The sequence below is a fragment of the Coregonus clupeaformis genome, chromosome 19 (genome assembly GCF_020615455.1).
Source record: "Coregonus clupeaformis isolate EN_2021a chromosome 19, ASM2061545v1, whole genome shotgun sequence".
NCBI lineage: Eukaryota > Metazoa > Chordata > Actinopteri > Salmoniformes > Salmonidae > Coregonus > Coregonus clupeaformis.
The window spans coordinates 7,992,357-8,016,554 of record NC_059210.1 but is presented as its reverse complement, the minus strand read 5'-3'; the positions used below and the strand labels follow the sequence as shown (position 1 = coordinate 8,016,554).

General features: G+C 43.4%; 1 protein-coding gene across 2 annotated transcripts in view; it reads right to left on the bottom strand.

Moving 5' to 3' along the window:
- The window catches only part of LOC121531552 (zinc finger protein aebp2-like), a 69,842-nt gene that overhangs the window by 13,825 nt on the left and 31,819 nt on the right, over window positions 1-24,198 (bottom strand). For both annotated transcript variants that reach the window (XM_041836811.2, XM_041836812.2), the window contains exon 6: window positions 15,185-15,252. In XM_041836811.2, coding sequence (XP_041692745.1) covers window positions 15,185-15,252 — 68 coding nt within the window. The remainder of the gene's footprint in view (window positions 1-15,184; window positions 15,253-24,198) is intronic.

Genomic DNA, 24,198 nt, shown 5'->3' with positions numbered 1-24,198 from the left:
CTTTCTCCTATTTTGTTGCATTACAACCTGTAATTTAAATTGATTTTTATTTGGATTTAATGTAATGGACATACACAAAATAGTCCAAATTGGTGAAGTGAAATAAAAAAAATAACTTGTTTCAAAAGATTCTAAAAAATAAATAACGGAAAAGTGGTGCGTGCATATGTATTCACCCCCTTTGCTATGAAGCCCCTAAATAAGATCTGGTGCAACCAATTACCTTCAGAAGTCACATAATTAGTTAAATAAGGTCCACCTGTGTGCAATCTAAGTGTCACATGATCTGTCACATGATCTCAGTATATACAGTTGAAGTCGGAAGTTTACATACACTTAGGTTGGAGTCATTAAAACTCGTTTTTCAACCACTCCACAAATTGCTTGTTAACAAACTATCGTTTTGGCAAGTCGGTTAGGACATCTACTTTTGCATGACACAAGTAATTTTTCCAACAATTGTTTACAGACAGATTATTTCACTTATAATTCACTGTATCACAATTCCAGTGGGTCAGACGTTTACATACACTAAGTTGACGGTGCCTTCAAACAGCTTGGAAAATTCCAGAAAATGATGTCATGGCTTTAGAAGCTTCTGATAGGCTAATTTACATAATTTTTGTCAATTGTAGGTGTACCTGTGGATATATTTCAAGGCCTACCTTCAAACGCTGTGCCTCTTTGCTTGACATCATGGGAAAATCGAAAGAAATCAGCCAAGACCTCAGAAAAATAATTGTAGACTTCCACAAGTCTGGTTCATCCTTGGGAGCAATTTCCAAACGCCTGAAGGTACCACGTTCATCTGTACAAACAATAGTATGCAAGTATAAACACCATGGGACCACGCAGCCCTCATACCGCTCGGGAAGGAGACGCGTTCTGTCTCCTAGAGATTAATGTACTTTGGTGCTAAAAGTACAAATCAATCCCAGAACAACAGCATAGGACCTTGTGAAGATGCTGGAGGAAACAGGTACACAATTATCTATTTCCACAGTAAAACGAGTCCTATATCGACATAACCTGAAAGGCCGCTCAGCAAGGAAGAAGCCACTGCTCCAAAACTGCCATAAAAATGCCAGACTACGGTTTGCAACTGCACATGGGGACAAAGATCGTACTTTTTGGAGAAATGTCCTCTGGTCTGATGAAACAAAAATAGAACTGTTTGGCCATAATGACCATCGTTATGTTTGGAGAAAAAAGGGGGTTACTTGCAAGCCGAAGAACACCATCTCAACCGTGAAGCACGGGGTGGCAGCATCATGCTGTGGGGGTGCTTTGCTGTAGGAGGGACTGGTGCACTTCTGGTATAACTGAGTCAGGTTTGTAGGCCTCCTTGCTCCCACATGCTTTTTCAGTTCTGCCCACAAATTTTCTATAGGATTGAGGTCAGGGCTTTGTGATGGCCACTCCAATACTTTGACTTTGTTGTCCTTAAGCCATTTTGCCACAATTTTGGAAGTATGCTTGGGGTCATTGTCCATTTGGAAGACCCATTTGCGACCAAGCTTTAACTTCCTGACTGATGTCTTGAGATGTTGCTTCAATATATCTACACTACATAATTGTCCTTCCTCATGATGTCATCTATTTTGTGAAGTGCACCAGTCCCTCCTGCAGCAAAGCACCCCCACAGCATGATGCTGCCACCCTCGTGCTTCACGGTTGGGATGGTGTTCTTCGGCTTGCAAGTAACCCCCTTTTTCCTCCAAACATAACGATGGTCATTATGGCTGCGTGGTCCCATGTTGTTTATACTTGCGTACTATTGTTTGTACAGATGAACGTGGCACCTTCAGGTGTTTGGAAATTGCTCCTAAGGATGAACCAGACTTGTGGAGGTCTACAATTTTTTTTCTGAGGTCTGGGCTGATTTCTTTTGATTTTCCCATGATGTCAAGGAAAGAGGCACTGAGTTGGAAGGTAGGCCTTGAAATACATACAGTGGGGGAAAAAAGTATTTAGTCAGCCACCAATTGTGCAAGTTCTCCCACTTAAAAAGATGAGAGAGGCCTGTAATTTTCATCATAGGTACACGTCCACTTTGACAGACAAATTGAGAATTTTTTTCCAGAAAATCACATTGTAGGATTTTTAATGAATTTATTTGCAAATTATGGTGGAAAATAAGTATTTGGTCACCTACAAACAAGCAAGATTTCTGGCTCTCACAGACCTGTAACTTCTTCTTTAAGAGGCTCCCCTGTCCTCCACTCGTTACCTGTATTAATGGCACCTGTTTGAACTTGTTATCAGTATAAAAGACACCTGTCCACAACCTCAAACAGTCACGCTCCAAACTCCACTATGGCCAAGACCAAAGAGCTGTCAAAGGACACCAGAAACAAAATTGTAGACCTGCACCAGGCTGGGAAGACTGAATCTGCAATAGGTAAGCAGCTTGGTTTGAAGAAATCAACTGTGGGAGCAATTATTAGGAAATGGAAGACATACAAGACCACTGATAATCTCCCTTGATCTGGGGCTCCACGCAAGATCTCACCCCGTGGGGTCAAAAATCCCAGAACCACACGGGGGGACCTAGTGAATGACCTGCAGAGAGCTGGGACCAAAGTAACAAAGCCTACTATCAGTAACACACTACGCCGCCAGGGACTCAAATCCTGCAGTGCCAGACGTGTCCCCCTGCTTAAGCCAGTACATGTCCAGGCCCGTCTGAAGTTTGCTAGAGTGCATTTGGATGATCCAGAAGAGGATTGGGAGAATGTCATATGGTCAGATGAAACCAAAATATAACTTTTTGGTAAAAACTCAACTCGTCGTGTTTGGAGGACAAAGAATGCTGAGTTGCATCCAAAGAACACCATACCTACTGTGAAGCATGGGGGTGGAAACATCATGCTTTGGGGCTGTTTTTCTGCAAAGGGACCAGGACGACTGTTCCGTGTAAAGGAAAGAATGAATGGGGCCATGTATCGTGAGATTTTGAGTGAAAACCTCCTTCCATCAGCAAGGGCATTGAGGATGAAACGTGGCTGGGTCTTTCAGCATGACAATGATCCCAAACACACCGCCCGGGCAACGAAGGAGTGGCTTCGTAAGAAGCATTTCAAGTTCCTGGAGTGGCCTAGCCAGTCTCCAGATCTCAACCCCATAGAAAATCTTTGTGTCAGTGTGTGAAAACCTTGTGAAGACTTACAGAAAACGTTTGACCTGTGTCATTGCCAACAAAGGGTATATAACAAAGTATTGAGAAACTTTTGTTATTGACCAAATACTTATTTTCCACCATAATTTGCAAATAAATTCATAAAAAATCCTACAATGTGATTTTCTGGATTTTTTTTCTCATTTTGTCTGTCATAGTTGACGTGTACCTATGATGAAAATTACAGGCCTCTCTCATCTTTTTAAGTGGGAGAACTTGCACAATTGGTGGCTGACTAAATACTTTTTTTCCCCACTGTACACATGCAGGGACGGCCTGTTCAATAGGGCGATATGGGCGACGCACTGCCAAACGGGAAAAGGAAGGGATTTTTTTTCTAATCAATTATATCACGGCAACAGTAGTTATCAGTGTTGTAATCTATACGTCTGATCTGCCACAGTGCCACACTGCCACTAAATGTCGAATCAGGCTAAAGTCGTGCTTCAAATGGCTCCACCCCCTTTTGGGGCGATTTCAGTCAGATTGAAAATCGCCCAGAACTTCTGTCATAGACTCCCATGTAAAATCTATTTTTTTCAAATTTCAGAGCCTTCAATACAATCTCAATGGGTGTCTGTGGGCTTGCACTTACGCGCTTTCGTCACATGAACGTAACTAAGAAAAGAGAGGGTAGCAGCGTCAATCAATTCACTACTACTATCAACATGGCTAGGCTTCAGTGCAACTCGATTGTGTCTTTGAAAGAATTTCCTTTTTGTCGGCGAACAAATGAAGATAAATTGGCAACGAAACAATTAGGACCTCCCAGACCAAATTTAATAATTCAACAGGTTTCTACTAAAGGGGGGAAGTCCTACACCCGAGGATTTTCCAAATAATGGTACGAACGAAAAAATAACATTGCCACTCAACTGGATGAGGGATACAGGCTAGCTGTCCGCCGCCACAACGATGAGGTTAGTGTTGATAATCACAAGTTTACTGGAGAACTGAGACCAAGTAGAGACTTTGGACAGGGTGGATATGGTTATATTGCGATATTGTCAATACAGTATATCGTAAAGTATCACTATGTAACTCGATTTCTTTCACCCCAATCCCTCAAATTAACGGTAAATAACTGAATTGTTTGCCCCACATTTAGCTAAGATGATTAGCTAGCCAGCTAAAATGTTTTATTTAGTTAGCAGTCGCATCTACAATAGTTTACTGTCAATAACATGTCTCCAAAAATGACGTGGTGTCTCCAATTGTGTTGACATTTTACAATTGCGATGCGCATCCATGAGTATCCACTTTCTGTAGCTCAGCTGGTAGAGCACGGCGCTTGTAACGCCAAGGTAGTGGGTTCGATCCCCGGGACCACCCATACACAAAAATGTATGCACGCATGACTGTAAGTCGCTTTGGATAAAAGCGTCTGCTAAATGGCATATTATTATTATTATTATTATTATTATTATTCCAGCCTTGTGTAGGTCTCCAATTTTGTCCCTGACATCCTTGGAGAGCTCTTTGGTCTTGGCCATGGTGGAGAGTTTGGAATCTGATTGATTGATTGCTTCTGTGGACAGGTGTCTTTTATACAGGTAACAAGCTGAGATTAGGAGCACTCCCTGAGATCAGTCAATAAATGATTCTGGTATTGACTTATATGCTGCCCCTGTCTTCATGTTGTTGCTGGACATATCTTTTTAAAAATGTGTGTAGGTCACCTAAATCATCAGAAAAATTGCCCCTCCTGAGAATTTTTTCAGGAGCCGCCACTGTACACATGTACACCTCCAATTGAATCAAATGATGTCAATTAGCCTATCAGAAGCTTCTAAAGCCATGACATCATTTTCTGAAAAATTCCAAGCTGTTTAAAGGCACAGTCAACTTATTGTATATAAACTTCTGACCCACTGGAATTGTGATACAGTGAATTATAAATTAAATAATCTGTCTGTAAACAATTGCTGGAAAAATGACTTGTGTCATGCACAAAGTAGATGTCCTAACCAACTTGCCAAAAGTATCGTTTGTTAACAAGAAATTTGTGGAGTGATTGAAAAATGAGTTTTAATGACTCCAACCTAAGTGTATGTAAACTTCCGACTTCAACTGTATGATAGACGTTTTCGTGATCTAAAATTAATATTTATATTAACTTCCAGTGTAGTGAGAGTGACTTTATCACAGTGCTACGCCATACCGGACGAATTTCTGCCTGCTTGAACGCCAATAACTCAGATACACATGAAAACATGAAATTACGCGGGGAATCGATGGAACATCACTCAGAGACGCACAAAAACAATATAACATTGAACATTTCCTTTAAGTAACTCTTCATAAAAAAACATTTGAAAAGCTATGAATATGCACACACAGACACTCCAAACCAACCAACACTAAACAAAATAAAGATCCATTACATTTTACTTTCCACAGGAGACCGTTGTTTGGCTTGGTTTTTTATGACCCAGAAAGTTAGATTCCAAATTAAGTCTCCTCAGGAAGGGACAAACAGCCTCTGGTGGGACAGGAGTGTGTGTGTGTGTGTGTGTGTGTGTGTGTGTGTGTGTGTGTGTGTGTGTGTGTGTGTGTGTGTGCACCAGAGACTTAGGAACACATTCCAACCAGCCTTCCCCAGATTGATGTCCTGATATATCATGATCAGCTCTCAGAGAACAGCACACACGTTCTCATATACAGTGAGGGAAAAAAGTATTTGATCCCCTGCTGATTTTGTACGTTTGCCCACTGACAAAGTAATGATCAGTCTATAATTTTAATGGTAGGTTTATTTGAACAGTGAGAGACAGAATAACAACAAAAAATCCAGAAAAAACGCATGTCAAAAATGTTATAAATTGATTTGCATTTTAATGAGGGAAATAAGTATTTGACCCCCTCTCAATCAGAAAGATTTCTCGCTCCCAGGTGTCTTTTATACAGGTAACGAGCTGAGATTAGGAGCACACTTAAAGGGAGTGCTCCTAATCTCAGCTTGTTACCTGTATAAAAGACACCGGTCCACAGAAGCAATCAATCAATCAGATTCCAAACTCTCCACCATGGCCAAGACCAAAGAGTTCTCCAAGGATGTCAGGGACAGGATTGTAGACCTACACAAAGCTGGAATGGGCTACAAGACCATCGCCAAGCAGCTTGGTGAGAAGGTGACAACAGTTGGTGCGATTATTCGCAAATGGAAGAAACACAAAATAACTGTAAATCTCCCTCGGCCTGGGGCTACATGCAAGATCTCACCTCGTGGAGTTGCAATGATCATGAGAACGGTGAGGAATCAGCCCAGAACTACACGGGAGGATCTTGTCAATGATCTCAAGGCAGCTGGGACCATAGTCACCAAGAAAACAATTGGTAACACACTACGCCGTGAAGGACTGAAATCCTGCAGCGCCCGCAAGGTCCCCCTGCTCAAGAAATCACATATACATGCCCGTCTGAAGTTTGCCAATGAACATCTGAATGATTCAGAGGAGAACTGGGTGAAAGTGTTGTGGTCAGATGAGACCAAAATGGAGCTCTTTGGCATCAACTCAACTCGCTGTGTTTGGAGGAGGAGGAATGCTGCCTATGACCCCAAGAACACCATCCCCACCGTCAAACATGGAGGTGGAAACATTATGGTTTGGGGGTGTTTTTCTGCTAAGGGGACAGGACAACTTCACCGCATCAAAGGGACGATGGACGGGGCCATGTACCGTCAAATCTTGTGTGAGAACCTCCTTCCCTCAGCCAGGGCATTGAAAATGGGTTGTGGATGGGTATTCCAGCATGACAATGACCCAAAACACACGGCCAAAGCAACAAAGGAGTGGCTCAAGAAGAAGCACATGAAGGTCCTGGAGTGGCCTAGCCAGTCCCAGACCTTAATCCCATAGAGAATCTGTGGAGGGAGCTGAAGGTTCGAGTTGCCAAACGTCAGCCTCAAAACCTTAATGACTTGGAGAAGATCTGCAAAGAGGAGTGGGACAAAATCCCTCCTGAGATGTGTGCAAACCTGGTGGCCAACTACAAGAAACGTCTGACCTCTGTGATTGCCAACAAGGGTTTTGCCACCAAGTACTAAGTCATGTTTTGCAGAGGGGTCAAATACTTATTTCCCTCATTAAAATGCAAATCAATTTATAACATTTTTGACATTTTTGTTGTTGTTATTCTGTCTCTCACTGTTCAAATAAACCTACCATTAAAATTATAGACTGATCATTTCTTTGTCAGTGGGCAAACGTACAAAATCAGCAGGGGATCAAATACTTTTTTCCCTCACTGTACCATGACCAGCGCTCAAAGAACAGTAGACATGTCCTTACAGTGGGGAGAACAAGTATTTGATACACTGCCGATTTTGCAGATTTTCCTACTTACAAAGCATGTAGAGGTCTGTAATTTTTATCATAGGTAAACTTCAACTGTGAGAGACGGAATCTAAAACAAAAATCTAGAAAATCACATTGTATGATTTTAAAGTAATTAATTAGCATTTTATTGCATGACATAAGTATTTGATACATCAGAAAAGCAGAACTTAATATTTGGTACAGAAACCTTTGTTTGCAATTACAGAGATCATACGTTTCCTCTAGGTCTTGACCAGGTTTGCACACACTGCAGCAGGGATTTTGGCCCACTGCTCCATACAGACCTTCTCCAGATCCTTCAGGTTTCGGGGCTGTCGCTGGGCAATACGGACTTTCAGCTCCCTCAAAAGATTTTCTATTGGGTTCAGGTCTGGAGACTGGCTATGCCACTCCAGGACCTTGAGATGCTTCTTACGGAGCCACTCCTTAGTTGCCCTGGCTGTGTGTTTCGGGTCGTTGTCATGCTGGAAGACCCAGCCACGACCCATCTTCAATGCTCTTACTGAGGGAAGGAGATTGTTGGCCAAGATCTCGCGATACATGGCCCCATCCATCCTCCCCTCAATATGGTGCAGTCGTCCTGTCCCCTTTGCAGAAAATTATCCCCAAAGAATGATGTTTCCACCTCCATGCTTCACGGTTGGGATGGTGTTCTTGGGGTTGCACTCATCCTTCTTCTTCCTCCAAACACGGCGAGTGGAGTTTAGACCAAAAAGCTCTATTTTTGTCTCATCAGACCACATGACCTTCTCCCATTCCTCCTCTGGATCATCCAGATGGTCATTGGCAAACTTCAGACGGGCCTGGACATGCGATGGCTTGAGCAGGGGGAACTTGCGCACGCTGCATGATTTTAATCCATGACGGCGTAGTGTGTTACTAATGGTTTTCTTTGAGACTGTGGTCCCAGCTCTCTTCAGGTCATTGACCAGTTCCTGCCGTGTAGTTCTGGGCTGATCCCTCACCTTCCTCATGATCATTGATGCCCCACGAGGTGAGATCTTGCATGGAGCCCCAGACCGAGGGTGATTGACCGTCATCTTGAACTTCTTCCATTTTCTAATAATTGCGCCAACAGTTGTTGCCTTCTCACCAAGCTGCTTGCCTATTGTCCTGCAGCCCATCCCAGCCTTGTGCAGGTCTACCATTTTATCCCTGATGTCCTTACACAGCTCTCTGGTCTTGGCCATTGTGGAGAGGTTGGAGTCTGTTTGATTGAGTGTGTGGACAGGTGTCTTTTATACAGGTAACGAGTTCAAACAGGTGCAGTTAATACAGGTAATGAGTGGAGAACAGGAGGGCTTCTTAAAGAAAAACTAACAGGTCTGTGAGAGCCGGAATTCTTACTGGTTGGTAGGTGATCAAATACTTATGTCATGCAATAAAATGCAAATTAATTACTTAAAAATCATACAATGTGATTTTCTGGATTTTTGTTTTAGATTCCGTCTCTCATAGTTGAAGTGTACCTATGATAAAAATTACAGACCTCTACATGCTTTGTAAGTAGGAAAACCTGCAAAATCGGCAGTGTATCAAATACTTGTTCTCCCCACTGTATATACTATGATCATCTCTCAAAGAACAAATGTTTTTTTTTACAGAAACAGATATTGTCTCTCTCTAGTCAGCAGGAAGCAGATTGTTCAACCTTTCTACCTGTTCTTGATTATTGTGATACTATTCACTCCTAAACCCCTTGGATGCCGTTTTTCATAGCGCCCTTCGTTTCATCAAAGGATTCTGTTGTATTACTCATCACTGTATTCTTTACCAAAAGGTCGGCTGGACCTCTTTGAATCCCATCCCATCAGTACGCTCTTTTTGTTTACAAAGCCCTGCTCCGCAAGCTTCTGACTTACCTAACTTCACTATTAAGATTTAAAATGACAAGTTATCAAACCCGTTCACAGGGTTGGTTAACTGTGGTGCCTTCAGGATGAATGAATGCTCAGTTTCTGTCGCGTGCGGCGTGTAGCATTTTAGCCACACTCGTTGTCTAGTCTGTGTTTTATTTATAAAATAAAACACAATTATATAAGGAATTGGCAACTCGTTCTCATTCTGAGAAATAAGTACGGCCACTCGATTTCAACATCTGAACAAAGTGGACAGGCTAGCATGCTGTTCAAACAGTTGGAGGCGGACAGAAGGGTGTGTTCATAACAATTCAACTGTTTTACCTTGTTAGCTAGCTAATAGATCCAAGTTGGCTGAACTTGAAGTATAAAGGTTAGCTGGCTATTCACTAGCACGTGGGCTTGTGCTTGAGAGATTGTTTATGAGACCTGTTTATTTTCTATAATTCCTCTACAAGAAGTTAATCATTATTAGTTAATGTGCATTATGCATGGTTCTGGTTACATTTGTAACAAAAAGGGCATTTTCATAGACAGGCTTGAAAGCCAGATCAGTGATTATTGCAAAAAAGCAGGTTAAACTATTTTGATAAAATAATTAAATTATTAGTATGTCTTATTGGTTGTGGAAGGCTTATATTTAGCCTAAGTATAACTTCACAAGCCCTAAATTCATTAGATTATTGCTGACTGTTTGAAATTCAGTGTATTTTACTTTTAAATTGTACAACAAAGCTGAAATGGTCCACCCACACAGACAGTGTGGTGAAGAAGGCACAACAGCGCCTCTTCAACCTCAGGAGGACGAAGAAATTCGGCTCGGCCCCTAAGACGAATTTATGCCATATCGCCCAGCCCTAACGTAACGTTTTAAAACTTATTGCTACAGCGTACCCTAATGAACACGACCCTGCTATCAGAAAACATGACCCAGCTCTCTCTCTCTCTCGCTGTCTCCCCCACTCTCTCCCTCTCTCCCCCCTCCCTCCCTCCCCTCCCCTACCTCTCCCTCCTTCCCTCCCTCCCTCCCTCCTTCCCTCCCCCTCTCCCTCCCTCCCTCCCCCTCCCTCCCTCCCTCCCTCCCTCCCCCTCTCGTCCTCCCTCTCCCTCCCTCCCTCCCTCCCTCCCTCTCCCTCCCTCCCTGTGTGTTAGTCGTATAATGATGAGCAGTTGTACTACCACAGCAGAGCTGTTAGTTCAGCTTCAGAACAGCCATGTTAATGAGAGTTACACGTTAACCCAGATGGAGGGAATTAACGTCAGGATGTGAATGATTAGCCACAGCGTTAACTGTTAATGAACATGACCGTAGTAGTCACAATGTTACTGCTGACCACTGAGAAGGAGTCTGCACTAGCCCTGTCCACACTTCTACCTGCCCTATCAAAACGCAAGATGGAACTACCACCATATTACTTACCCTATCCTCTCAGATCTACATAATTGTCTAGGCTGGGAGTAGGAGTTGTTTTTGAATGGCAATGGGGTCTGGCTCACACTGTCCCTACAGTCTGGTCTGGCCTGGACGTTGACCTCTCTATCAGGGGTCAGATCACAGGATGGAAAGACACACAACAATAAATACATTAGCTTTGACTAACCACCAAAACAGACAACAACACCACAGTCCAGTCCAGTCCAGTCCAGTTCAGTCCAGTTCAGTTCAGTCCAGTCCAGTTCAGTCTAGTCCAGTCCAGTTCAGTTCAGTTCAGTCCAGACCAGTCCAGTTCAGTCCAGTTCAGTCCAGTCCAGTTCAGTCTAGTCCAGTCCAGTTCAGTCCAGACCAGTCCAGTCTAGTCCAGTCCAGTTCAGTCCAGACCAGTCCAGTTCAGTCCAGTCCAGTCCAGTCCAGTTCAGTTCAGTCCAGACCAGTCCAGTTCAGTCCAGTCCAGTTCTGTACAGTCCAGTACAGTCCAGGTAACTGTGGCCTGATTCAGGACTTCAACAGATGACAACACAAGGGCCAGGATTCAGACAAACACATGAAGCCAAACTTCTCCCTCTAAGTGACAACACATGAATACCATCCCTACAAATCCAAGGAGGGTATATTCCAATAGTTCACAGACAGATCCTGTCACACTCTCAGACCAGACTGAAGAAGATCCCGCTGATATAATATGTCCAACCTCTCACTTCTAACCCATCAGTAAAAGGCTCAGTAAATGACACCCCTCCTCCCCATCTCTCCCTCTACAGATAGACTGATGGACAGTGATTTTTAATAATGTCACAGCACTCGGCTATTACCTCGCTGATGCTCAGAGAATTTATGAGTCAATGTAGCGTCACTGATTATCCTGCAGAGAGTGAATGGGGCGCTATCCCTCTCTAGGCTATCTCTATTCCCTCCACCCAACTCTTGTGTCTGATTAATCGCTGGAGTTTTTCCTAGTCATTGCGCTCCATTTCTCCATCTATCCCCCCCTCCTCTCCATCTCTCCCCTGCACTTGGTTAAGCTCCCACACACACGGGGTGAGGAGGGGGGTGAGTGGAGGAGAGGAAAGAGTGGGATGGAGGAGTAGATCCTGTATGTTCATTGGAAGCTGTCAGCTACAATCTGCTTCGTGTTACATCATCCCACCTCCTCTCATCCCACCTCCTCATGTTACATCATCCCACCTCCTCATGTTACATCATCCCACCTCCTCATGTTACATCATCCCACCTCCTCATGTTACATCATCCCACCTCCTCATGTTACATCATCCCACCTCCTCATGTTACATCATCCCACCTCCTCATGTTACATCATCCCACCTCCTCATGTTACATCATCCCACCTCCTCATGTTACATCATCCCACCTCCTCATGTTACATCATCCCACCTCTTGCCCTCTCTTTCTGCTCCCTCTTTCTCTCTCAGTCCCTTTGTCTCTCAGTCCCTTCGTCTCTCAGTCCCTTTCTCCCTCAGTCCCTTTCTCCCTCAGTCCCTTTCTCCCTCAGTCCCTTTCTCCCTCAGTCCCTTCGTCCCTCAGTCCCTTCGTCCCTCAGTCCCTTCGTCTCTCAGTCCCTTTGTCTCTCAGTCCATCTTCCTCAATCTCTATGGTCCTTCTCTTGCTTGCTCCCTCTCTCCATCCATCTCTCTCCATCTCGCTCCCTTGTTTCCTCTCTCCATCCATCTCTCTCCATCTCGCTCTCTTGTTTCCTCTCTCCATCCATCTCTCTCCATCTCGCTCTCTTGATTCCTCTCTCCATCCATCTCTCTCCATCTCGCTCCCTTGTTTCCTCTCTCCATCCATCTCGCTCTCTTGTTTCCTCTCTCCATCCATCTCTCTCCATCTCGCTCTCTTGTTTCCTCTCTCCATCCATCCATCTCTCTCTATCTCTCTCTCTCTTGTTTCCTCTCTCCATCCATCTCTCTCCATCTCTCTCTCTTGTTCCCTCACTACATCCCTTTCTTTCTTTCCTCCCTCCCTCCCTCTCTCCCTCCATCTCGCTCTCTCTGATCCTCTTCAGAGAGCCAGGGCAGTCCCTTCAATAGAGGTCCAGTCAGTCAGAGAGCCTCCCTCAGGCTACAGGCCTCTCTGTGAATCACCATGTCTCTTAATGCACTGTTCAAGTAGACCCATCTCATTACAGCACAGCACAGGGCCAACCGAGTTCAAGACCATGGCTGTTTGGCCAAGGCTACCCTGAGCTGGCAAGGCTTGGATTGGGCTATGACCCACAGAGAGAGCAAGCGGACAGAGCAAGGCTTGAAACCAGTCCTGCTGTCTCTAAAAGCTCTTGAGACCAGTCCTGCTGTCTCTAAAAGCTATTGAAACCAGTCCTGCTGTGTCTCTAAAAGCTATTGAGACCAGTCCTGCTGTCTCTAAAATCTCTTGAGACCAGTCCTGCTGTCTCTAAAAGCTCTTGAGACCAGTCCTGCTGTGTCTAAAAGCTCTTGAGACCAGTCCTGCTGTCTCTAAAAGCTATTGAGACCAGTCCTGCTGTGCTTCTAAAAGCTATTGAGACCAGTCCTGCTGTCTCTAAAAGCTATTGAGACCAGTCATGCTGTGTCTAAAAGCTATTGAGACCAGTCCTGCTGTGTCTAAAAGCTCTTGAGACCAGTCCTGCTGTCTCTAAAAGCTCTTGAGACCAGTCCTGCTGTGTCTCTAAAAGCTCTTGAGACCAGTCCTGCTGTGTCTAAAAGCTATTGAGACCAGTCCTGCTGTGTCTAAAAGCTCTTGAGACCAGTCCTGCTGTCTCTAAAAGCTCTTGAGACCAGTCCTGCTGTGTCTCTAAAAGCTATTGAGACCAGTCCTGCTGTGTCTAAAAGCTCTTGAGACCAGTCCTGCTGTCTCTAAAAGCTCTTGAGACCAGTCCTGCTGTCTCTAAAAGCTCTTGAGACCAGTCCTGCTGTCTCTAAAAGCTATTGAGACCAGTCCTGCTGTCTCTAAAAGCTCTTGAGACCAGTCCTGCTGTCTCTAAAAGCTCTTGAGACCAGTCCTGCTGTCTCTAAAAGCTCTTGAGACCAGTCCTGCTGTCTCTAAAAGCTATTGAGACCAGTCCTGCTGTCTCTAAAAGCTATTGAGACCAGTCCTGCTGTCTCTAAAAGCTATTGAGACCAGTCCTGCTGTCTCTAAAAGCTCTTGAGACCAGTCCTGCTGTCTCTAAAAGCTCTTGAGACCAGTCCTGCTGTCTCTAAAAGCTATTGAGACCAGTCCTGCTGTCTCTAAAAGCTCTTGAGACCAGTCCTGCTGTCTCTAAAAGCTATTGAGACCAGTCCTGCTGTGTCTAAAAGCTCTTGAGACCAGTCCTGCTGTCTCTAAAAGCTCTTGAGACCAGTCCTGCTGTGTCTCTAAAAGCTATTGAGACCAGTCCTGTTGTCTCTAAAAGCTCTTGAGACCAGTCCTGCTGTCTCTAAAAGCTCTTGAGACCAGTCCTGCTGTGTGTCTAAAAGCTATTGAGACCAGTCCTGCTGTCTCTAAAAGCTATTGAGACCAGTCCTGCTGTCTCTAAAAGCTATTGAGACCAGTCCTGCTGTGTCTAAAAGCTCGAGACCAGTCCTGGTCTGTAGTATACTGTAGGATTGACTATTGCATTCTACCGTATACTACACTATTCTATAGTAAGTACTACTCATGACTGGGGTATACTACAGTGTGTAGTACAGTATACTACAGAATTCTATAGTAAGTACTGTAGTATTCAATAGTAAACCGTATTTTTTTTGTTGTTGAGTGAGACTGGAACAGGGTCTAGACCTGGGCGCTGTGTTCAATGTGTTCCATGTGACCAATATTAGTACAACCAAGAGCGGAACTCTAGCCAGATTTAGAGCTAGCCCTTTGCGAGGATGAGGGGTCAACACAGTGGATGGAAAATAAATGCATAAAGCCATGAGCAACAGATACAGACAGGACTAGAGTACACAATCGTACACACACACACACTTTATCAATACAGCCCCATCTGAAAGTCAGAGCAATATGAATGTTATGTAACTATGTTGAGTGTTTTAGATTCATACCATGTGGTTCGTACGCTTTTTAAGTTTGATGTTTTTATGGATACGATGACTCCCTGGAAAAAAGTGACTATAGCTGAGTGAACTATCCTGGTTAAATAACAATTAACTGAATAGAGTTAGCCAGCTAACTTTGATAAACAACTAACTCGATTTTCTTATTCATTAAGAAAGCTAAAGATATGTGCTTTTGGTTGTTGAGTCAATTAGACCATGCATACCCATTTCAAGCTTATCTTTCTAAAAAAAATGTAAAAGTTATTTCAGAATATTTAGGCAAGTTAGCTGGCTAACTTCTTGATCCTGCTTTGTAGCACGCCCCTCAGTAGTCATAGGAGGTCCATAATGCTCACATGTCCTCAGGAGTCCAGTGGAGCAGCACCTTGACCTTCCCAGAGCCCTCTTTTCTCCTGGCCATCACCTGAGAGGAGAAGAAGAAGACTGGGTCAGCAATACTGCAGCTAATACTCCTAAAATGATTATAAAGTAATTCTAAAAAAAACACAATACTGACAGAGAGCAATGGCCATCACCTGAGCGGAGAAGTAAGAAGACACAAAACATTTTGAGGATAGAAGCAGAGAATAGAGATACAATGGCGGACTGTAACATACATCACAGAAATACTGTAACACTCAATAAGACGATAAAAAGTTATTTGAACGAATCGCATGGCAGAGAACAATGGTGACTAAGCTTCAAGACATCAGCAGAGTTGGGGCTCAGTGAAGATGACTAAAGACAGACGGAAGTGGAAGACTTTTGATAGTTGGATAGGGATGTATTAGTGAATTAACATAAACAGTGCTATTTCAGGACGGAATCTCTTACACATTCCCCTGTCTGTGATGTGCTGTACAGTACAGTAAGCAGCATTCCACAATCCAGACAGACAGAAGCCAGACATCTCAGAATATCTCAAGACTATCCACTCCAGGGCTGTTTAATGCTGGAGGAATTCTTATCACATAGCTCCCATTCCATGGTGCTAGAAACAGACGCAAAAACAGAAAGAGACAGTGAGCAATTACCCTCATAAACAACTCAAGAGTGTGGAGAATTTCCATCCTGTAGAGTAAATACTGTTAATGGGGCTGTGTTCCCTCAGGATCACATACATATACTGTACTGGGGTTATTCCACTTGGGAAAAAGGTAAATTGACTGATTCATCATGTTTCATCCTACTGAGTTGATGTCCATGGAGTCATACACAGGCCAGAAATATATAGCCTGGTCCCAGATCTGTTTGAGCTGCCTTGGCAACTCTGTCTTGTTTGGCATGACAATGACCATAAAAGTTGGCAAGATAGCACAACCAGACCTAGGACCAGGCTAAGGAATCCATCCATCGTCCCGAAAAAATTCAGCCAATCATACGTTTTGTTTGAACAGTTGGCCCATTTTTCTTTTCAAAAACAGTTGATCAAACGTTTTACAGTTTCCAGTAACACAGTTGTGGAATCTGGAATTCACTCACACAAACATTGTCAGTGGGGAGTAGGCCATGGAGGGAGGTAGAAAAATAAGTAGGATTTTCAGAGACCGTCGCAGATATAAACTTGTGTCAAATAGTTTTTTGTTTGTTTGGTTAAGTCTATTTATAGTGTTGAGAATGAGCTCACATGTGAACAACTTCTCTTACGCACGAGAATATCTGAAATGATTCCTCCAACTCAGGGGAATGGCATTCATGGAAACTGGTTTAAGGACAGGAGGAGGAGGGAGAGAGAGAGCGAGAGAGAGAGAGAGAGAGAGAGAGACGGAGAGAGAGACAGAGAGAGAGAGAGACAGAGAGAGAGAAAGACCGAAAGGAGAGAGACAGAGAGAGAGAGAAAGAGAGACCTAGAATCTCTCTCCACCACAGAGAACTTGATTTTAGTTTGTCAATGGGTTTTTTAAACAACTATGTCCCACTCTTCCTGTTCTTACATTTACATTTTAGTCATTTAGCAGACGCTCTTATCCAGAGCAACTTACAGGAGCAATTAGGGTTAAGTGCCTTGCTCAAGGGCACATCGACAGATTTTTCACCTAGTGGATTCGGGGATTAGAACCAACGACCTTTCGGTTACTGGCACAACGCTCTTAACCACTAAGCTACCTGCCACCCCTGTTCTCTCTCTCTCCCTGCATCTCTTCGCCTCCCCATCTGGTTCTCTCTTTCCCTCTTTTCCCATCTCATTCCCGTCTCGTTCCCGTCTCAGTCCCTTCTCGTTCCAATCTCATTCCCTCTCTTTTCCATCTCATTCCAGTCTCGTTCCCATCTCATTCCCTCTCTTTCCCATCTCTTTCCCAATCTCGTTCCCATCTATTTTCCTCTCTTTTCCCGTCTCGTTCCCGTCTCGTTCGAATCGCGTTCCAGTCTCGTTCCCATCTCGTTCCCGTCTCGTTCCAGTCTCTTTCCCTCTCTTTTCCCATCTTGTTCCAGTCTCTTGCCAGTCTCTTTCCCCGTCTCGTTCCCGTCTCTTCCCCATCTCGTTCCCGTCTCGTTTCCGTCTCGTTCCCATCTCGCTCCCATCTCGTTCCAGTCTCTTTCCCATCTCGTTCCCGTCTCTTTCCCATCTCTTTCCCATCTCGTTCGCATCTCGTTCCAGTCTCGTTCCCGTCTCTTTCCCATCTCGTTCGCATCTCGTTCCAGTCTCGTTCCCGTCTCTTTCCCATCTCGTTCGCATCTCGTTCTAGTCTCGTTCCCGTCTCTTTCCCATCTCTTTCCCATCTCGTTCGCATCTCGTTCCAGTCTCGTTCCCATCTCTTTCCCATCTCGTTCGCATCTCGTTCCAGTCTCGTTCCCGTCTCTTTCCCATCTCGTTCGCATCTCGTTCTAGTCTCGTTCCCATCTCTTTCCCATCTCGTTCCAGTCTCTTTCCCGTCTCTTTCCCATCTCGTTCCAGTCTCTTTCCCCATCTCGTTCTAGTCTCTTTCCCGTCTCGTTCCCGTCTCTTTCCCGTCTTGTTCCCGTCTCTTTCCCCATCTCGTTCTAGTCTCTTTCCTGTCTCGTTCCCGTCTCTTTCCCGTCTTGTTCCCGTCTCTTTCCCGTCTCGTTCCCATCTCGTTCCCAATTGCTTATCAAAATATTTTTTCTTTGTCACGCGCCGAATACAACAGTCAACCGTGAAATGCTTACTTACAAGCCCTTAACCAACAATGCAGTTTTAAGAAAATAGAGTTAAGAAAATATTTACTAAATAAAATAAAGTAAAAAATAAAATAAAAACAAATAAAATAACAATAATGAGGCTATGGGTACCGGTACCGAGTCAATGTTCAGGGGTACATGTTAGTCGAGGTTGATAATAAACAGTGAGTAACAGCAGTGGGGGGTCAATGCAAATAATCTGGGTGGCCATTTGATTAGTTGTTCAACAGTCTTATGGATTAGGGGTAGAAGCTGCTAAGGAGCCTTTTGGACCTAGACTTGGCGCTCCAGTACCACTTGCCGTGCGGTAGCAGAAAGAACAGTCTATGACTTGGGTGACTGGAGTCTGACAATCTTTTGGGCCTTCCTCTGACACCGCCTAGTATATAGTGTGACGTCACGAGAGGCTACACAGCTTTCAGCGGGATTGCTCAAGTAGTGCAAGGAGACAAGGTTCAAACAAAACAAGGATTTTATTATAGGTCTTGGGAAATTAACGAAAATATAACAAAATTCTGTTCTCTTGTGGCTCTTTAAGGGTTAACAGTTCAGGGATGTCTCTTCCACATCCAAAATCATAATTCTCACTCGCCCAGATAACTTTCCCCCAGCCTTACTGTAGTCCACGTTGCAGCTAGTGGCCAACCCAGCAAAAAGTCCTTCCAAATGTCTCTCACGTATTTCCACAGGTGCATATATCCAAAGGTGAGTATTTCCCAAAGGTAAGTATCTCCAAATCCTTATATTCCTCATGGAAGTGGACGTGCAGCACTCTTGTCCTCCAGAGAGCCCAGCTTGGAGACTGTGTCTCTTCACTTCCCCAACCTTCAGCTCATCAGCTCCTCATTTGTTTCAGCTGCGTGGGAAGATTGGCCATAGAGGGGTGGAGTTCCCGACCATACCAGCAGATGGAGCCATAGCTGTCTGGGTTTGCAGCCACCTCAGGGGGATGTAACGTCCCTCCAGGACACAGCCTCTCGTGACATCACAATAGGTCCTGGACGGAAGGAAGCTTGGCCCCAGTGATGTACTGGGCCGTACAAACTACCCTCTGTAGTCCCTTACGGTCGGATGCCGAGCAGTTGCCATACCAGGCGGTGATGCAACTGGTCAGGATGCTCTCGATGGTGCAGCTGTATAACTTTTTGAGGATCTGGGGACCCATGACATAATCTTTTCAGTCTCCTGAGGGGGAAAAGGCGTTGACGTGCCCTCTTCACAACTTTCTTGGTGTGTTTGGACCATGAGTTTGTTGGTGATGTGGACACCAAGGAACTTGAAACTCTCTACCCGCTCCACTATAGCCCCGTCGATGTGAATGGGGGCGTGTACAGCCCTCCTTTTCCTGTAGTCCACAATCAGCTCCTTTGTCTTGCTCACGTTGAGGGAGAGGTTGTTGTCCTGGCACCACACAGCCAGGTCTCTGACCTCCTCCCTATAGGGTCTTATCGTTGTCAGTGATCAGGCCTACCACCATTGTGTCGTCAGCAAACACAATGATGGTGTTGGAGTCATGCTTGGCCAGGAAGTCCAGGATCCAGTTGCAGAGTGAGGTGTTTAGTCCCAGGGTCCTTAGCTTAGTGATGATCTTTGTGGGCACTATGGTGTTGAACGCTGACCTGTAGTCAATGAACAGTCCGAAGTTTACATACACCTTAGCCAAATACATTTAAACTCAGTTTTTCCTGACATTTAATCCTAGTAAAAATTCCCTGTCTTAGGTCAGTTAGGATCACCACTTTATTTTAAGAATGGGAAATGTCAGAATAATAGTAGAGAGAATGATTTATTTAAGCTTTTATTTCTTTCATCACATTCCCAGTGGGTCAGAATTTTACATACACTCAATTAGTATTCGGTAGCATTGCCTTTAAATTGTTTAACTTGGGTCAAACGTTTCAGGTAGCCTTCCACAAGCTTCCCACAATAAGTTGGGTGAATTTTGTCCCATTCCTCCTGACAGAGCTGGTGTAACTGAGTCAGGTTTGTAGGCCTCCTTGCTCGCACACGCTTTTTCAGTACTGCCCACACATTTTCTATAGGATTGAAGTCAGGGCTTTGTGATGGCCACTCCAATACCTTGACTTTGTTGTCCTTAAGCCATTTTGCCACAACTTTGGAAGTATGCTTGGGGTCATTGTCCATTTGGAAGACCCATTTGCGACCAAGCTTTAACTTCCTGACTGATATCTTGAGATGTTGCTTCAATATATCCACATAATTTTCCTTCCTCATAATGCCATCTATTTTGTGAATTGCACCAGTCCCTCCTGCAGCAAAGCACCCCCACAGCATGACGCTGCCACCCCCGTGCTTCACGGTTGGGATGGTGTTCGTCGGCTTGCAAGTCACCCCCTTTTTCCTCCAAACATAACGATGGTCATTATGGTCAAACAGTTCTATTTTTGTTTCATCAGACCAGAGGACATTTCTCCAAAAAGTAGGATCTTTGTTCCCATGTACAGTTGCAAACCATAGTCTGGCTTTTTTATGGCGGTTTTGGAACAGTGTCTTCTTCCTTGATGAGCGGCCTTTCAGGTTATGTCGATATAGGACTCGTTTTACTGTGGATATACAATGAGAGAAAAAAATATTTGATCCGCTGCTGAATTTGTACCAGTTTGCCCACTGACAAAGAAATGATCAGTCTATGATTTTAATGGTAGGTTTATTTGAACAGTGAGAGACAGAATAACAACAACAACAAAAAATCCAGAAAAACGCATGTCAAAAATGTTATAAATTGATTTGCATTTTAATGAGTGAAATAAGTATTTGACCCCCTCTCAATCAGAAAGATTTCTGGCTCCCAGGTGTCTTTTATACAGGTAACGAGCTGAGACTAGGAGCCTACTCTTAAAGGGAGTGCTCCTAATCTCAGCTTGTTACCTGTATAAAAGACCCTTGCTCAAGGGCACATCGACAGATTTTTCACCTAGTCGGCTCGGGGATTAGAACCTGCGACCTTTCGGTTACTGGCACAATGCTCTTAACCACTAAGCTACCTGCCGCTACCCCCGCTACCTGCCTTTCCAATAATACTTGCGTACTATTGTTTGTACAGATGAACGTGGTACCTTCAGGCGTTTGGAAATTGCTCCCAATGATGAACCAGACTTGTGGAGGTCTACAAAACATTTTCTGAGGTCTTGGCTGATTTCTTTTGATTTTCCCATGATGTCAAGCAAAGAGGCACTGAATTTGAAGGTAGGCCTTGAAATGCATCCACATGTACACCTCCAACTGACTCAAAATATGTACATTTGCCTATCAGAAGCTTCTAAAGCCATGACAATTTTCCAAGCTGTTTAAAGGCACAGTCACTGGAATTGTGATACAGTGAATTATGAGTGAAATAATCTGTTTGTAAACAATTGTTGGAAAAATTACTTGTGTCATGCACAAAGTAGATGTCCTAACCGACTTGCCAAAACTGTAGTTTGTTAACAAGAAATGTGTGGAGTGGTTGAAAAACAAGTCTTAATGACTCCAACCTAAGTGTATGTAAACTTCTGACTTCAACTGTAGGTGTTCCTTTTGTCCAGGTGGGAAAGGGCAGTGTGGGTGCGATTGAGATTGCGTCATCTGTGGATCTGTTGGGGTGGTATGCGAATTGGAGTGGGTCTAGGGTTTCCGGAATGATTGTGTTGATGTGAGCCATGACCAGCCTTTCAAAGCACTTCATGGCTACCGACGTGGGTGCTACGGGGCAGTAGTCATTTAGACTGGTTACCTTCCTTTCTTGGGCACAGGGACTATGGTGGTCTGCTTGAAACATGTACAGTTGAAGTCAGAAGTTTACATACACTTAGGTTGGAGTCATTAAAACTCGTTTTTCAACCATTCCGCAAATTTCTTGTTAACAAACTATAGTTTTGGCAAGTCAGTTAGGACATCTACTTTGTGCATGACACAAGTAATTTTTCCAACAATTGTTTACAGACAGATTATTTCACTTATAATTCACTGTATCACAATTCCAGTGGGTCAGAAGTTTACATATACTAAGTTGACTGTGCCTTTAAACAGCTTGGAAAATTCCAGAAAATTATGTCATGACTTTAGAAGCTTCTGATAGGCTAATTGACATCATTTGAGTCAGTTGGAGGTGTACCTGTGGATGCATTTCAAGGCCTACCTTCAAACTCAGTGCCTCTTTGCTTGACATCATGGGAAAATCAAAAGAAATCAGCCAAGACCTCAGAAAAAAAATGCTGTAGGTGATGGCTTTGTTATGGAAGGTTTGGGAATCGCTTCCTTTTAGGCGGTTGTAGAATTGAACGGCTCTTTTCTGGATTTTGATAATTAGCGGGTATCGGCCTAATTCTGCTCTGCGTGCATTATTTGGTGTTTTAGAGTGTTGGTGTTGTAGACTGTAAATATTTTTGCAGAATTCTGCATGCAGAGTCTCAATTTGGTGTTTGTCCCATTTTGTGAATTCTTGTTTGGTGAGCGGACCCCAGACCTCACAACCATAAATAGCAATGGGTTCTATAACTAATTAAAGTATTTTTTTGTCAGATCCTAATTGGTATGTGGTATTTTATGTTCCTTTTGACGGCGTAGAAGGCCCTTCTTGCCTTGTCTCTCAGATTGTTCACAGCTTTGTGGAAGTTACCTGTGGCGCTGATGTTTAGGCCGAGAAAGTTATTGTTCTTTGTGTGCTCTAGGTCAACGGTGTCTAGATGGAATTTGTATTTGTGGTCCTGGCAACTGGACCTTTTTAGGAACACTATTATTTTTGTCATACTGATATTTACTGTCAGGGCCCAGGTCTGACAGAATCTATGCAGAAGATCTAGGTGCTGCTGTAGACCCTCCTTGGTTGGGGACAGAAGCCCCAGATCATCAGAAAACAGTAGACATTTTACTTCAGATTCTAGTAGGGTGAGGCCGGGTGCTGCAGACTGTTCTAGTGCCCTCGCCAATTTGTTGACATATACTGTATGTTGAATAGGGTGGGGCTCAAGCGGCATCCCTGTCTCACAACATTGAAGTGTAAGAGGTTTTTTAGATGGACTGGATCTTTGTATTTGCCATGTGGGTCTTTTTTTAATAATGTAATAATAATAATAATAATAATAATAGTGAAATCTTCCTGCAGACTTGACAGACTACCATTTCTATAGGAGTAAATAATGGAGCTTTGAGAATATCAAAAAAAGGCTTGATATACCTCTACCGCTATGCCATCAAGCCCTGGGGGTTTTCCAGTCTGAAATGATTTAATAGCCTCAAATGTATTCCTCTGTAATTTTGCCTTCGCATTGATCTTTTTGTGCATTTGTTAATTTTCCATTTTTATTATTTGGAAAGAATTCCTTAAAGTAATCGTCATTCAGAGGGTTGAGAATAAGACGGAAAAGAAAACATCTTAATATATTTAGCTTCCTCTTTTAAAATATAATTCTGAGAATCATAGATGACCGTCTTTAGTGACGAGTTTCTGCACATTCTTTTTGTTAGCGTTCCGGTGGTGGAGATTCAAGAATTTGGTGCATTTTTCTCCATATTCCATTCAGGTTGCTTTATTTTTGTAATAGATTACACTTGATCGTTCTTGAATAAGTTCCTCCAGTTCTTTTTGTTTTTCCTCTAACTTGTTTTGTATCTCTGTAGTATTGGTTGTATTGCTATCTACCTGTACTATTAGTTTGTGTACTTCCCTTGTTAGTCTTGTCTCTTTAGACAGAAACTGCTTTTTTTACTGATGAATATTGAATTACCTCTGAAGGTACATTTAAAGGTATCCCGAACAATAAGGGGATTTGCTGAACCTATACTGCACTGGAAAAATGAAGTTAAAAATTATTTTGTCTTAGCTAAGAATAAATTTTTCTCCAGTTGAATTTTATTACATTTCAAATATCCCCGTCCACGTGGAAATTCTGTAAGAGTTATGTGAAGGCCAATTAGATGATGGTCCAGTCGCATTCTGTCTCCTATCAATACTTTTTAAACCTTTGATGCAAGAGAGAAAGAGACAAGAAAGTAGTCAAGACGGATAGCTTGATTAAGTGTCTCCAAATATACACTATTTCTAATGTGTCCATAATATTTGAACTCCTTAAAGGCATGGTGATGATAGTTTGTAGAGTGATTTCCTTTACCGTCCATTGATGTACTTAACACTGTGTTATAGTGTCCCACCATAATAATTTGATCGTTTGTTGCCTGTAAGCTCAATACATTGGAATAAAAATGTTCAAAGAAGTATGGATCATCCTGA